The sequence below is a fragment of the Olea europaea genome, unplaced genomic scaffold (assembly GCF_002742605.1).
Source record: "Olea europaea var. sylvestris unplaced genomic scaffold, O_europaea_v1 scaffold65, whole genome shotgun sequence".
NCBI lineage: Eukaryota > Viridiplantae > Streptophyta > Magnoliopsida > Lamiales > Oleaceae > Olea > Olea europaea.
Window position 1 is genome coordinate 129,480 of NW_019264872.1, and position 11,721 is coordinate 141,200.

An 11,721-nucleotide genomic window follows, 5' to 3' on the forward strand; every position below is an offset into this window, starting at 1 on the left:
CACACAAAAGAGAAAAAATAAAGTCAAGTACACAAAACAAATATAAAATATGCATGTACCAAAGCAAACCAGTGTAAATGCACATGCATGAAATCAAAAACAAAGCAAAATAAAAACCTACAAGTGATGCATGCACAGATAATATGACAGTTAAGAACAGGCATGCATAAAAAATACCTAATCATCTAGGTATATGATTGCCCTTTTCCCTTAAAAGCACCATGATCTACTACCAGATTTGGCATATCACTCTTCTTCATCCAAACCTGCCTAGTGGGAGAACAGTTTCCAAACAGTTGTGTCACCAATTTGGTCAAACGATTTACTTGATCGGTAAGGAATCCTATCTGACCAACATATACATGATTTTTGTACTTTTTCAAGTTCATGATTTTTCTTTTGTTCAGGTACTTATGATATATAGACCTAGGACCTGTGTTATATGAACACTGATGTCTATTCCTACGTCAACAAGTCTTACACTGTTTGGTAGACCTTTGTCCTACAAATCCCTTAAGCACATGTTTAGGTTAGTCTTTGGCTGGGACAAATGTGGTCTTAGACGTGCTAGCGACATCATGGTCTTTTTCATTATATACTAGACCTCCTCTATTTCCAAGCGACTTGCCTATACCTAGCATGTTATCTAACTTAGACGACCCACTGGTGAAGGCAAGAAGTTGAGACTTAGAATGCTCTAATTCGCTCACAAGGTTCACAACCTGAATGTCTAAAGTCTCATTCATGGCGGTCAACTTCCTGACTTTCTTAGAGGACCTCTCAAGCTCATTGGTGAAATTCTTAACCTGAGACTCTAAAACTTCATTTATCAACTTAAGCTCACTCAGGACAGTGGAAGAATTCTTAACGTAGGCTTTTAACTTAGCTTTCTCCAATTGCAACTCCTGAACAGTCGTACTTTAAGGCCTTATTTTTATTGAGAAGTTTCAAGCTCTCCTGATACATTTTCTTATAGGCCTCTTCAATATCTTCATCACTCAAGGACTCATCACCAGAATCCTCACCACTCTCTATGTCCTTAGCTCTCCCACTCCCATGTTCGGATCCACTCTTAATCCTAGCAATCAATGCAACATATTTTTCACTTTCCTCACGAGTAGATTTCTCACTTTGATGTCCGAACTAGAGTCGTTATCAGTGATAATAGTATTCATAGCTTTCTCTTAGACTCTCCTAGCATTAGGGCACTCTCTCTTAACATGACCCATACATTGACAATTATGGCACCTCACAGATTTGGATCTTCTCCTAGGTTTACTAGCACCACCTCTCAGTCTCTCTTGTAGCTTCTTTTTATTCCTAAGCATCTTACAAATTTTTTTAGCTAGGTTTGCTATCTCCTCATTATTGGGTGAATTTGAGTAAGAAGATTCGGTTCAATTATTCCTGGTAAATTTCAAGGCCAAGGACTTTTCCTTAGCTTGATTGCTTACGGTGAGCTCATAGGTCTGGATGGATCCAACTAGCTCGTCTAGCTTGATAATGTCTATGTCTTTACTTTCCTCAATGGCCATGATTTTAGGCCTAAAACGCTCGAGTAAAGATCTAAGGATTTTTCTCACTATCTTAGACTCAGAGATTTTCTCACCTAGGTTGAAAGATGAATTCACAATGTCATTTAAGCTCGAATAGAATACAGCAAATGTCTCATCTTCTCTCATCCTGATCTCTTTGAATCTAGTAGCCATCATCTGCAGTTTTGAGTTTTTAACCACCTATGTTTCCTCATGTGTGGTTTCTAAAATATTCTAAACTTTTTTCGCTACCTCACACATCGACACTCTCCTAAATTCATCGAGAAAAATAGCCATGAAGAGCGCATAAAGAGCTTACTATTCTAGTTGCACCTATCTAGTTTAGCCTTAGACCAATTTTCTATTTGGACGGGAGTAACAACATTGTCAACCATTGTAGGGCAGACAAACTGTTAACTACGCTCAACCAAATCCTTTCATCCATAGATTTCAAGAATGTCCCCATTCTAACTTTTCAATAGGCATAATTACTACCACCAAAATAGGGCAGCACACTCACCGGGGCACTCATCTAGACAATGTAAGGTAAAGACACGTGTTTAGCTAATACCACTTGAAAAGTCTTGCCTCGAATGCTGTGATAACGCTTAAAAGTTCGTAGGATGCTGCGATCGCCAATTCAAATTTTAGTGTTACCAAGTTTACGTTCTAGATTATGAATTAGTTCGATCTTACGTGCGGAATTGACTAATTAAAGCAAACACGTCACTTTTAATTAGTTTCTAGATGATTAAGTATACAATTCAATTAACCATATGTTTGAATACTGCAGTTTGTAATAAATTACTGGAAAATAAAGAACACAAAATTTGATGAACGAGAAACCAAACATGGGAAAAATTTTGGGATCAAGCCAGTTACCTCCACTATAGACAGTTCAAGAATACACAACAATTTCAACACTTGTATCCACTAAGACCCGCTGCTACAATCACACGATCTACTGCCATAGATATCTCTAGCCTGCTAGACTTCCTAATCTATCTCCTGCTACCGTAGATACCTCTAGCCTTCTGCAGACCAATCTGCTGTCTTCTACAGTCTCCTGGCCTTATGCTAAATGTCTCTCCAAATGGAACACCAAGAACCACATGTTCTTGTGCTTGCAACTGCGCTTCAGTCCACCTCTCTCAATCCCTCAATGAGAGAGTCTCTTCCTCAATGAATTAAGGATGCTACGTATTTTCGATTACAAAGATGTAATGTTTTTCCAAAACATCACAAGAATGAATATGATGGATTCACCAATGAATTACACCTTGGATCTCTTGAACAATGATATGAAAATGTTATAGATATGAAAGCACAATTAGCAACCCTTGAAAATCATCCATGACTTTTGTATTTATAGTTTGGGGCGAATAGGTGTCCATGTAAAACTCTTCAAATCGTGACCTAGGGTTTGGCTGGATACAACTGTCACTCGATCGAGTAGCCAGCGATAAGCAAGCAACAATTGAGTAGTCATCAGTATTTTCATCGTAACTTTCTCTTCCAATATCCTATTAAGGCGATTCAAAATGCATTGGGAATCTCACTCAAAGGGCTACAAATCTTCTAGAAATAGCTCTATCCAAATTCCAATGTTTTCTATGCAAAAAAATGAGTTGCTAGTTAGGACTAAGAATTTGGAACATAACTTGTGCAGCTTTTGATATCGTTAAGACTTCTAATTGCATTACAATGATCATATGTGATCTTCTTGGACATATTGAATTCTTTCAAGAACTATACTACCAGCACCAAATGATTTTTTTTTACTTTTACAACTCTTTTACATTTAATCCATTTGTCTAAAGATTGCCAATACACTAGAAACCTAACAATATGTGTACAAGTACGCTAACCCCGAAAATCGAATAAAATATTTTAAAAACTCTCGAGATAGCAAAGACGAAAATGTGGAACTCTGAGATTAGTTTTGATTCTCCTTGTGGAATGGACCCAACTTAGGATATATTATGAGCTTGAATGACAACAGTTGCACATGTAGAAAGTTTCAATTTGAGATTTTTCATGTATGTATATAGACGCAGTCGCTATGTATCGAGGATTCCTAGCACACTTGTTCTGCTCTCATTATTACACGGTTACTTTTTGAAGAGCGGCATATATCAAAATTAAATTTCTCATGCCAAATAAAGTCGAATGGGAAGTGCTCGACCATATTGGCCAACTTAATAATTTTTTGCCACCTCTAGTTTGACGACATGTTGGTCTTAAACCTATGGCTATAATATCATCTACTTAAGATTTTTTATTTGTTTTTTATTTTTTATTTTTATTTTTTTTGGCTATGTAACTATGTCAAAGTATGGCAAATGTGCGGTAATAATTTTACAACTCTTCTACACTACCAGAAGAATGAATCACAGAATTAATAAAGACAAGGGTGGGAGATTTTTTTGGCATTTTTTTATCAAAGCATCGACCCCACACACATAAATCTCTTCTAGTAAAATTTTGTGAGAATATTTCTGTACAAATAGAATAATACATAATTTTAACATTCAAGGTATCCAATGCCTGCCAGTTAAGCATCTTCAGGCAACTTAACTTCTTTTATTATTGCCCACTTGGCTGCCAATGTCGACATGGTCTCGTACTTCCATACCTGCAACACCCATAGGTATTAAATATTGAAATTTAATAAATGTCAATATAAAAAAGATCAACATTTAGTAGATGATGTATTTATGCTCGACCTTTGACGACTTGGACGACTTCTCCCTCTTAAAAACACGCAACAAATATGACACTTTTGACCCCATGAATAGTTGTCGAATGCATCAAAATTGTTTACAACATCCAAAGAAAAAGATCGATGGATACCTTATGGTATTTGCATCTCAGCGAGGTCTCCACGATAAACATCAATCTAAGCTTGTATTTATCCTCCATAACTGAGCATCCCATCAAATGCAGTCTCCAACTCTGCAAGCTTAATAATAGACATTTCTCAAAAATATTTGTTCAATAAGATTTTGTTTCGACGAATATTGGACCTAGCCTTCTTCATTCTGAGAGTTTAACCCTATAATGAGGGTAAACTCAAATATAGAGAACTAAGCCACCTTTCTGCATCCGAAAAAGTAGTATGTGATGTTTATCTATAGCCTCTAGCACCTTTTCAATATTTTATAAATTATAGTTCAAGGTAACCTTTCCTAGCTATTCACTCAATCTAGAATCAAGAGCTTACTCCATCCTAAATAACATATAAATATCCGAAGCTTATATTAAAATATACTCGCTCTGTGCCATTTATATACGATTGTTTTGTTTTTCACACCGATTAAGAAATCTTATTTAATATTATTGAAAAAGCAGTTTTTGCCATGAACTTTCCTAATTAATCCTTATTTATGATTGTACAATTTCAAGATTAAGTGAAAAAATTAGTTATAGTTAGGCAAATTAAATATGGATATTTTAGTAAACCAACAAAACAAAACATTCTTAACAAAGAAACATGACTATATAATCGAAACAAGAAAATAAGGAAAGTCAGCCTATATGAATGAGACGGGTGAGTATTAAACATGGCTTAGTGTCTAGAAAAATCCAATAAGAAATTACACTACTGTTAAGCAGATTAATAACCCAGTAACCATTTTAAAGTAAATTAAAAGAAGTTTTGAGTTCTGAAATCGCAAAACTTGTAAAGTCCTAGGCAGATACGTAGGGACTGAACCATTCGATCACAAAGGTTTTAAGTGTCCTGATCGCATGGCCTCAGTAACTCAGGTCGGTGAGAATTTGTTTGGTGAGAAACAAATTACGAAATTCATAAATTCTAACCTAAACTAAATGAGGAAAAAAAATAGTAATGGGACAACAGTTGATAAAAAAAGGGGGCAAAGTCTAACCTTGAAATGGTCAATGATTGCTTTGCTTGTTTCAAGTTGAAATTTTGTATGCGTGGAAAATATTTTTCAAAAAAATAAAGAGAAAACAAAGAAAGTAAGAAGATGAAGAAGCCATGAAAAATAAGAAGTCGTGGTGTGAGAGCATTTGGGGAAAATATTGGGTATTATAGTTTTTCTTTAATTTATGTTTTAATGGATCGAGTTAGGGGAACATAATAATTGATATAGGAAATGACCGAACACGTATACCTCAAGAGTCAGACATTATTTTATTCATATGGGATCCGCGCACTTTGTGACAGTCAGTCACCCCAAGTGTCAAACATTTTCAAACAAAATGGCATTTTCCTATTTAATTGGGGAAAGTGGATCAATGGCAAATATGGTAAAGTGATCGAACCATCTAACCAATTAGCACCATTTCCTCGTTGGAATAGATACAGAATTCAAAGGGTTGGAAAGTTTTACCCAAATCCTATCCTCAACATTGCCCCAATTTTGGTTCACCCATTGTTCTTTCTAATGCTAAGTGGTGTATTCAGTTTAAAATTTTTAAAGATCTTTTGAGATTTAAAAAGTTTTATTCCATGTAGACTTCTTAATACTTCATACATATCTAGCGATATTAAAATATAGACTTTTATGAACTTTTTAAAATCTTTAACAGTCTGAGGTATTGAATCAAGATTTTTCAAAATGCCAGTGACTTTTAATTATTTGTATAAAAGTATTCAAGATATTACCTTTTATGTAGAAAGTACAAAAATAAAATCTCTAAATTTGTCAATCATTCACCCACAAGATTTTGGTAGATTTTCATTAAAGAATTTCAATATAAAATTATTGTCCCAAATGACCTTTTACCAATTTCTTTTGAAGTCCCAAGTGGTGATTACATGGAAATTAATATACGATTTAGCTGCAATAAAGCAATTTTCGACAATTTGGAAAAGATAGAGACAAACTATGATGTGTGATAAAATTTAAAAGGGCGATTAGGACAAAATGTTCTCACCGTTTACATTTATTACACAAATCGTTTCTACCTTTCCCTGTTTGACAATTGCACTCTCATTTCAATATTTCTTTTTGGAGTTGGTCCTTTTTGTCTCATTTCATCAATCCGTATGCCTTCATTGTACAAAAGAAACGAAGTAAATATATAAAAATAAGTAAATAATTGCAGTTAGAATTCAAAATTTTTAAAAAATATATAAACGAAGTATAATTTTTTATATTATGCATTTTTTTCCTATTTGTCTATTTAAGAAGGATGGTAAATTAATTATTAATAATGCTTTAATGGAGAAAATATACGATAAGGATATTTTGTGCAATGAAAGCAAGCGATAAAAACGTTTTGCACCATATTTGATTGCATGATACGAAAGTGACCAATTTCGCAAGAAAATATTGAAATGAAGGTGTAAATGCCAAATCTGAAACGATAAGAATAGTTTGCATTGCAAACTATAGGCATGTTTTGTACTAATTAAAACTAGATTAAAATCCAATGATCTAATGAAGAAAAATATAGTTTAACGATCTAATTGAAAGTTCTCTAAAAGATTAAAGATTAATGTCAATGGTGTAAATTGTCGACTTTTCTTTAATAGCAAAATACAAAACGACAGGAAGCATCCCCATCCTCGTAGTTATAATAATCTGGTACTTAAATAAGTGGTACATGGAACTCCAAGTTTGACTAGTAGGATTTTTCAATAAATATTGAATTTGTATTTTGAGAATATGACACCAAAAATATAAAATAAAATAAAAAATCCAAAAAATATATACATGTAATTGACTATTATTAGATGTATCAATAAGTGCCGAGTGACTCACCTAATAAAAGCCCGTAGGTAGATCCCAATACAGTCTGATTGATACCTCTAATTATTATACAACGGCATAAAGCTCGGGTTTAAAGGGAAACCACCGGAAACCACAACTCGACTTGTCAGGCAATGAAGGGCACTTGGGCAGCCAATGCCAGGTTCTCCTACTCACCCTGTAGTACAAAATCTCAGGCCATGTGTAGCAACAAACACAAATCAATCCTTGGTGCCAAAAACAATAAACATGTTCATAGTTATGGTAACAAACAGACACAAATTTTCTGCATATCATCTCAGGCAATGTTTCAATCTCCACCCAATTCTCTCCATTTTCTCCCAATTCCCACAACTTTATACTTCTTGAAATCCCACTCTCCCCAACTCCTCCAATCAAATACAACTTCCGATCCTCATCGCTTACCAGTCGAACAAAAGTAAGGCTTCCCGGCAACTCAGTTCTTGATATCTTCCACTTGCCAGTATCGAAATTGAAGCACACAACATTAAAAGGTTCAGGAGTGGTGAAAAACAAGCATCCATCATAGAAAGTACCCTTCTGATAATAGCTATGGCTCAGAATTGGATTGCACCCCTCGAATTGTAGCCAGGATTGAAGCACAGAGTCGTAAACAAGGACGTGAATGGTGGATGATCCAAAAGAAGATTGCATGAACAATTTGTAACCACTTGATGTGGAAACTAGAGTGAGGAACTCAAAGTCAAATGGACATGTAGGGAATTTTATTCGTCGCATAGATTTCGCCAGAAGGTTGCATACAATAAAACAAGACGATCTCGGGATAGAGTAACATAGGAGACCATTGGAACTGGATAGAAGATTTGAAGAAGGTGGACTAGAGAGCATGGGGGGCAAGGACAGTGACATATTGCACCAGGAGTTCAATACAGTATTGAAAAGGGAATACTTGTGGAGAAACTGTGGGTGCGAAAGGAGGATGAAAGGCGAGAAAGGCGAAGAAGAAGACGGCGAATGTTTTGAAATGAAGCAAGGGGAGAAAAGGAGAGAATTGAAGTTTCTACAAGTTGATCTGAGATTCAAGAAAATTTTCAATGGTAGAAATGACAGCACCCTCTCGAGGAGTTCCTCCGGTAACCGGCTCCATATTCCGGGATCCATATCAGTTAAAATCTTGTTATGAGCCATAGTATTCAAAGAACAAGCCTAAATGTTCGATCAGAGAAATATTGGACCAAGCACAAGTTGATTCCTTGGAAATACTTCTACTTTTAAGGAAGAAAGGTGATGGCTGGTATCGGTCTTCTTAAGCCGTCGGACTTATTTGACAAATCATGTATAAACCCTATAAATTAATCAACGTAGAAGATGGAAACAGTATTTTTTACTTCAAAACATGACAAAGGGTTGAGGTGTAATGTGATCGATGAGTGACTTTGACTTGTAAACGAGAACACATAAAAGGTTGAACTCCAATCTTGAAAGCCCTCACCGTCCCACCCTGTCCTTAGAGTTTTGTGAGGAAGGTAAATCACAAGATGTGTTTTAGCAAGTTAAAGAATAAAAGCTGTCTGTACACTGCACCTACAAGGAATCCAATTTCATGTCTCAAAAATCGAACCCTTCACACTATGGCTGTCAGTAAAACATGAGATAATCTCACTCTTATCATTTGTACCACTGGACTATGTCCCAAGAGTCAAGTAGCAACTAGCAAGTTGGAATATAAGATATTATATTATATTTTCAACACTGAAATTACGAAAAAAATGTACTTATTCCGTTAAAATAAATAGCGGATTGATAAGGCAATCATTAGGATTTCAGACGTGATTAGAATAGAAAAAGAAATTAAAACTTTATCGCTTATACTATTTAATACAAAGCCCCTAATTGAGCTCCATTAATATACGTTTTTGAGGAAAAAAAATGTATTTTGAAATAATAATCTTTTTTGAAAAATATGTAGTTAAAAAAAAAAAGGCAAAATTTTGAATTTAAGTATAATATTATTTTATTAAAAATTATATGATCAAAAATAGAAAAAAGAAAAATATATTTTAAACAAAATAGAACCCAAGGGATATATTTGTTTTAATTTCCAATATTATATGATACTATAGGGATTATATTGACTTGTTTGTCAACAAGTTTTGATCAATTTTAGAGCATCTTCAAAAAAATTTAAATACAAAATACTTTTTATTTTAAAAAGTTGATACTTTAAAATAAGCTATAAGAGACTTTCTATTTTAATTTTTTAAGATGAAAAGTGGATTTGAATCTTCAAATTTATAAACCCAAATTCACTCTATTCTTAATGAAAAGTGATTGCATTTTCAATACTCTATTTTTTAAACTATTCAAATTATCTTTAAATTGATTGATCAATGACATATAAAAAATTATGTTAAATAAAATATAATGAAAGATCAATAAATTGAATTTACGTATAATATTATTTTATTAAAAATTATGTGATTAAAAAATAGAAAAAAGAAAATTATATTTTAAATAAAATGGAACTCAAGGGATATATATGTTTTAATTTCCAATATTATATGATATTATAGAGATTATATTGACTTGTGTGCCAACAAGTTTTGATCAATTTTAAAGTATCTTCTAAAAAACTTTAAATACAAAATACTCTTTGTATTAAAAAGCTAATATATTAAAATAAGCGATAAGAGACTTTCTAATTTAATTTTTTAAAATATAGAGTGGGTTTGAACCTTCAAATTTAAAAATCAAATTTACTATATTCTTAATGAACAATGATTCCATTCAATAAGTCACACTTTTCAATACTCTTATCTTTAAATTAATTAACCATTGACATATAAAAAATTATGTTAAATAAAATATAATAAGAAATCAATAAATATTTTTTGAGAAAATCAAAATAAAGAGCTAAAATAGAAGAGTAATACTATTTAGCCCTCACTAAAGTTATAACCCCAATCTACCCTAATGGGACTAAAGGGGTGTTAGATAGGAATTTTGAGAATTAATCTTTTTACGGTTAAAGATAAAAGTAAATCCTACCTATGAGAGAATAATTCAAAAATGACGACTGGAATAATGAAACAATAATCAAAAAATTAATTTTAATTAGCTTAAAATTCTCACCAAATACCCCCTATGTAACATTACTCAAAAATAGAAAGCATTGTTGGAGTGTGTAAAAATTGACTCTTTAAATTTAGAGATGCTCTTTATAATGCATAAGATACTCTTTTATAAAAAAAGTCTCTTAAAGATACTCTTAGTGCTAACCTTGAGCCCCTCTTATACACGTATCTGGCAATGCATCTAACATAACTCATTTCATCTAGAATCCGAGCAACCTTTTATCGCGCACAGGTCAAATCCTCTTAGCCAAGTGTGTCGAGTACACAAACATCCCCATAGAGACATATTTTCTATTTTCTTCATAGTTTTGATAGCATGGTACATACACTTCGTAGGATTTTATATACAATAGAAAGGAAAAGAAACAGAAACCTAGTCGCTCCAGTTATCCTGATCAACTGCAACGGACAGCCCTTTCCCTCGCTGGTTCTGTAGTTCACCAAAGAAGCATATAAGGCCACGAAGCTTCTAAAAACATAACGTCAACAGGCAATCTCTGTACGTAGAATGGTAGCATATAACAGGTTGTAATTTTGAAACTCATACCATTTCATCAGAAGTAAATTTGGGTGGAGACCAGACAAGAATTTGTCTATCATTACCACCAGTGTATAACTCCTGCGACAAGGAAGGCGCAAATTCTTATAAACAGCTTATGAATAATTAAAGTGCAGATATATAGAAAACAATTATTTTCATGCAAGAAAATAGTATTAACAATCTTCCTCGAGATAAATGATGAAATTATTGACTTTTGTCTGACATACATATGGATTAAATTAACGCGACATGAAGGTCACGTAATGGATGTATATTGTTTACAATCTGGTACTTCAGGAACAAAAAATAAAGGTATTTTGTATCAAGTGAGATTACAGTATCACTATCACTTGGGATACGCTTCTTTAGTGTGCACCATTTTTACGAAAAGTAATTAGAATTTATTTATAGGTTTTCTAGTATTTTAAAGTGAATTACCCAAATGGTCACTGAACTTTGTGAAAGGTTTTCACTGGGTCTGAACTTTAAAAATCATGCAATTCATCACCGAACTTTGCAAAAGGTTTCCGAGGAGTCAATAAATTTAGTGGTCCCGTGGAAACCTTTTGCAAAGTCCAGTGATAAATTGAGTGATTTTTAAAGTTCAGTAATCCCATGAAAACTTTTTGCAAAGTTCAATGACCATTTGGATAATTCACTTGGTATTTTATGTTATTTCTTGAGTTGTTTAAATAGATTAGTTAAAACTATAAATAAAGGGGCCTTATGAATTGTATTTACATACACTGATTACTTAAAAAACTACAGCTCCCCCCCCCCCCCCCCCCCCCCCCCCCCCCCCCCCC

At 33.6% G+C, this 11,721-nt stretch overlaps 2 protein-coding genes across 4 annotated transcripts in view; both read right to left on the reverse strand.

Moving 5' to 3' along the window:
* Positions 1-3,933: 3,933 nt before the first annotated feature.
* On the reverse strand, positions 3,934-8,753 carry LOC111390127 (F-box/kelch-repeat protein At5g43190-like). 3 transcript variants are annotated; one of them, XM_023015128.1, is made up of 4 exons: positions 7,271-8,753; positions 6,441-6,556; positions 4,389-4,490; positions 3,934-4,170 (listed from the first exon to the last, which is right to left on the reverse strand). In XM_023015128.1, exon 1 carries the CDS (start codon positions 8,426-8,428, stop codon positions 7,325-7,327), a length of 1,104 nt encoding a protein of 367 aa, XP_022870896.1. In that variant the 5' UTR covers positions 8,429-8,753; the 3' UTR covers positions 3,934-4,170; positions 4,389-4,490; positions 6,441-6,556; positions 7,271-7,324. The 3 variants fall into 3 exon arrangements, with proteins under 3 accessions (XP_022870896.1, XP_022870895.1, XP_022870894.1); XM_023015127.1 differs by having other exon boundaries at positions 4,389-4,497; XM_023015126.1 differs by having other exon boundaries at positions 4,389-6,556.
* A 1,678-nt stretch (positions 8,754-10,431) lies between these two features.
* LOC111390140 (DNA excision repair protein ERCC-8-like) overlaps positions 10,432-11,721 on the reverse strand; it is a 10,919-nt gene continuing 9,629 nt past the window's right edge. Inside the window, exons 8-9 of the mRNA XM_023015139.1 lie at positions 10,922-10,993; positions 10,432-10,804 (exon numbers count right to left, since the gene is read on the reverse strand). Coding sequence (XP_022870907.1) covers positions 10,748-10,804; positions 10,922-10,993 — 129 coding nt within the window. The 3' untranslated portion in view covers positions 10,432-10,747. The remainder of the gene's footprint in view (positions 10,805-10,921; positions 10,994-11,721) is intronic.

Coding starts and splice junctions, on each gene's coding strand:
- LOC111390127 (XM_023015128.1), bottom strand. CDS start 8,428: ATGGCTCATAACAAGATTTTAACTGATATGGATCCCGGAATATGGAGC.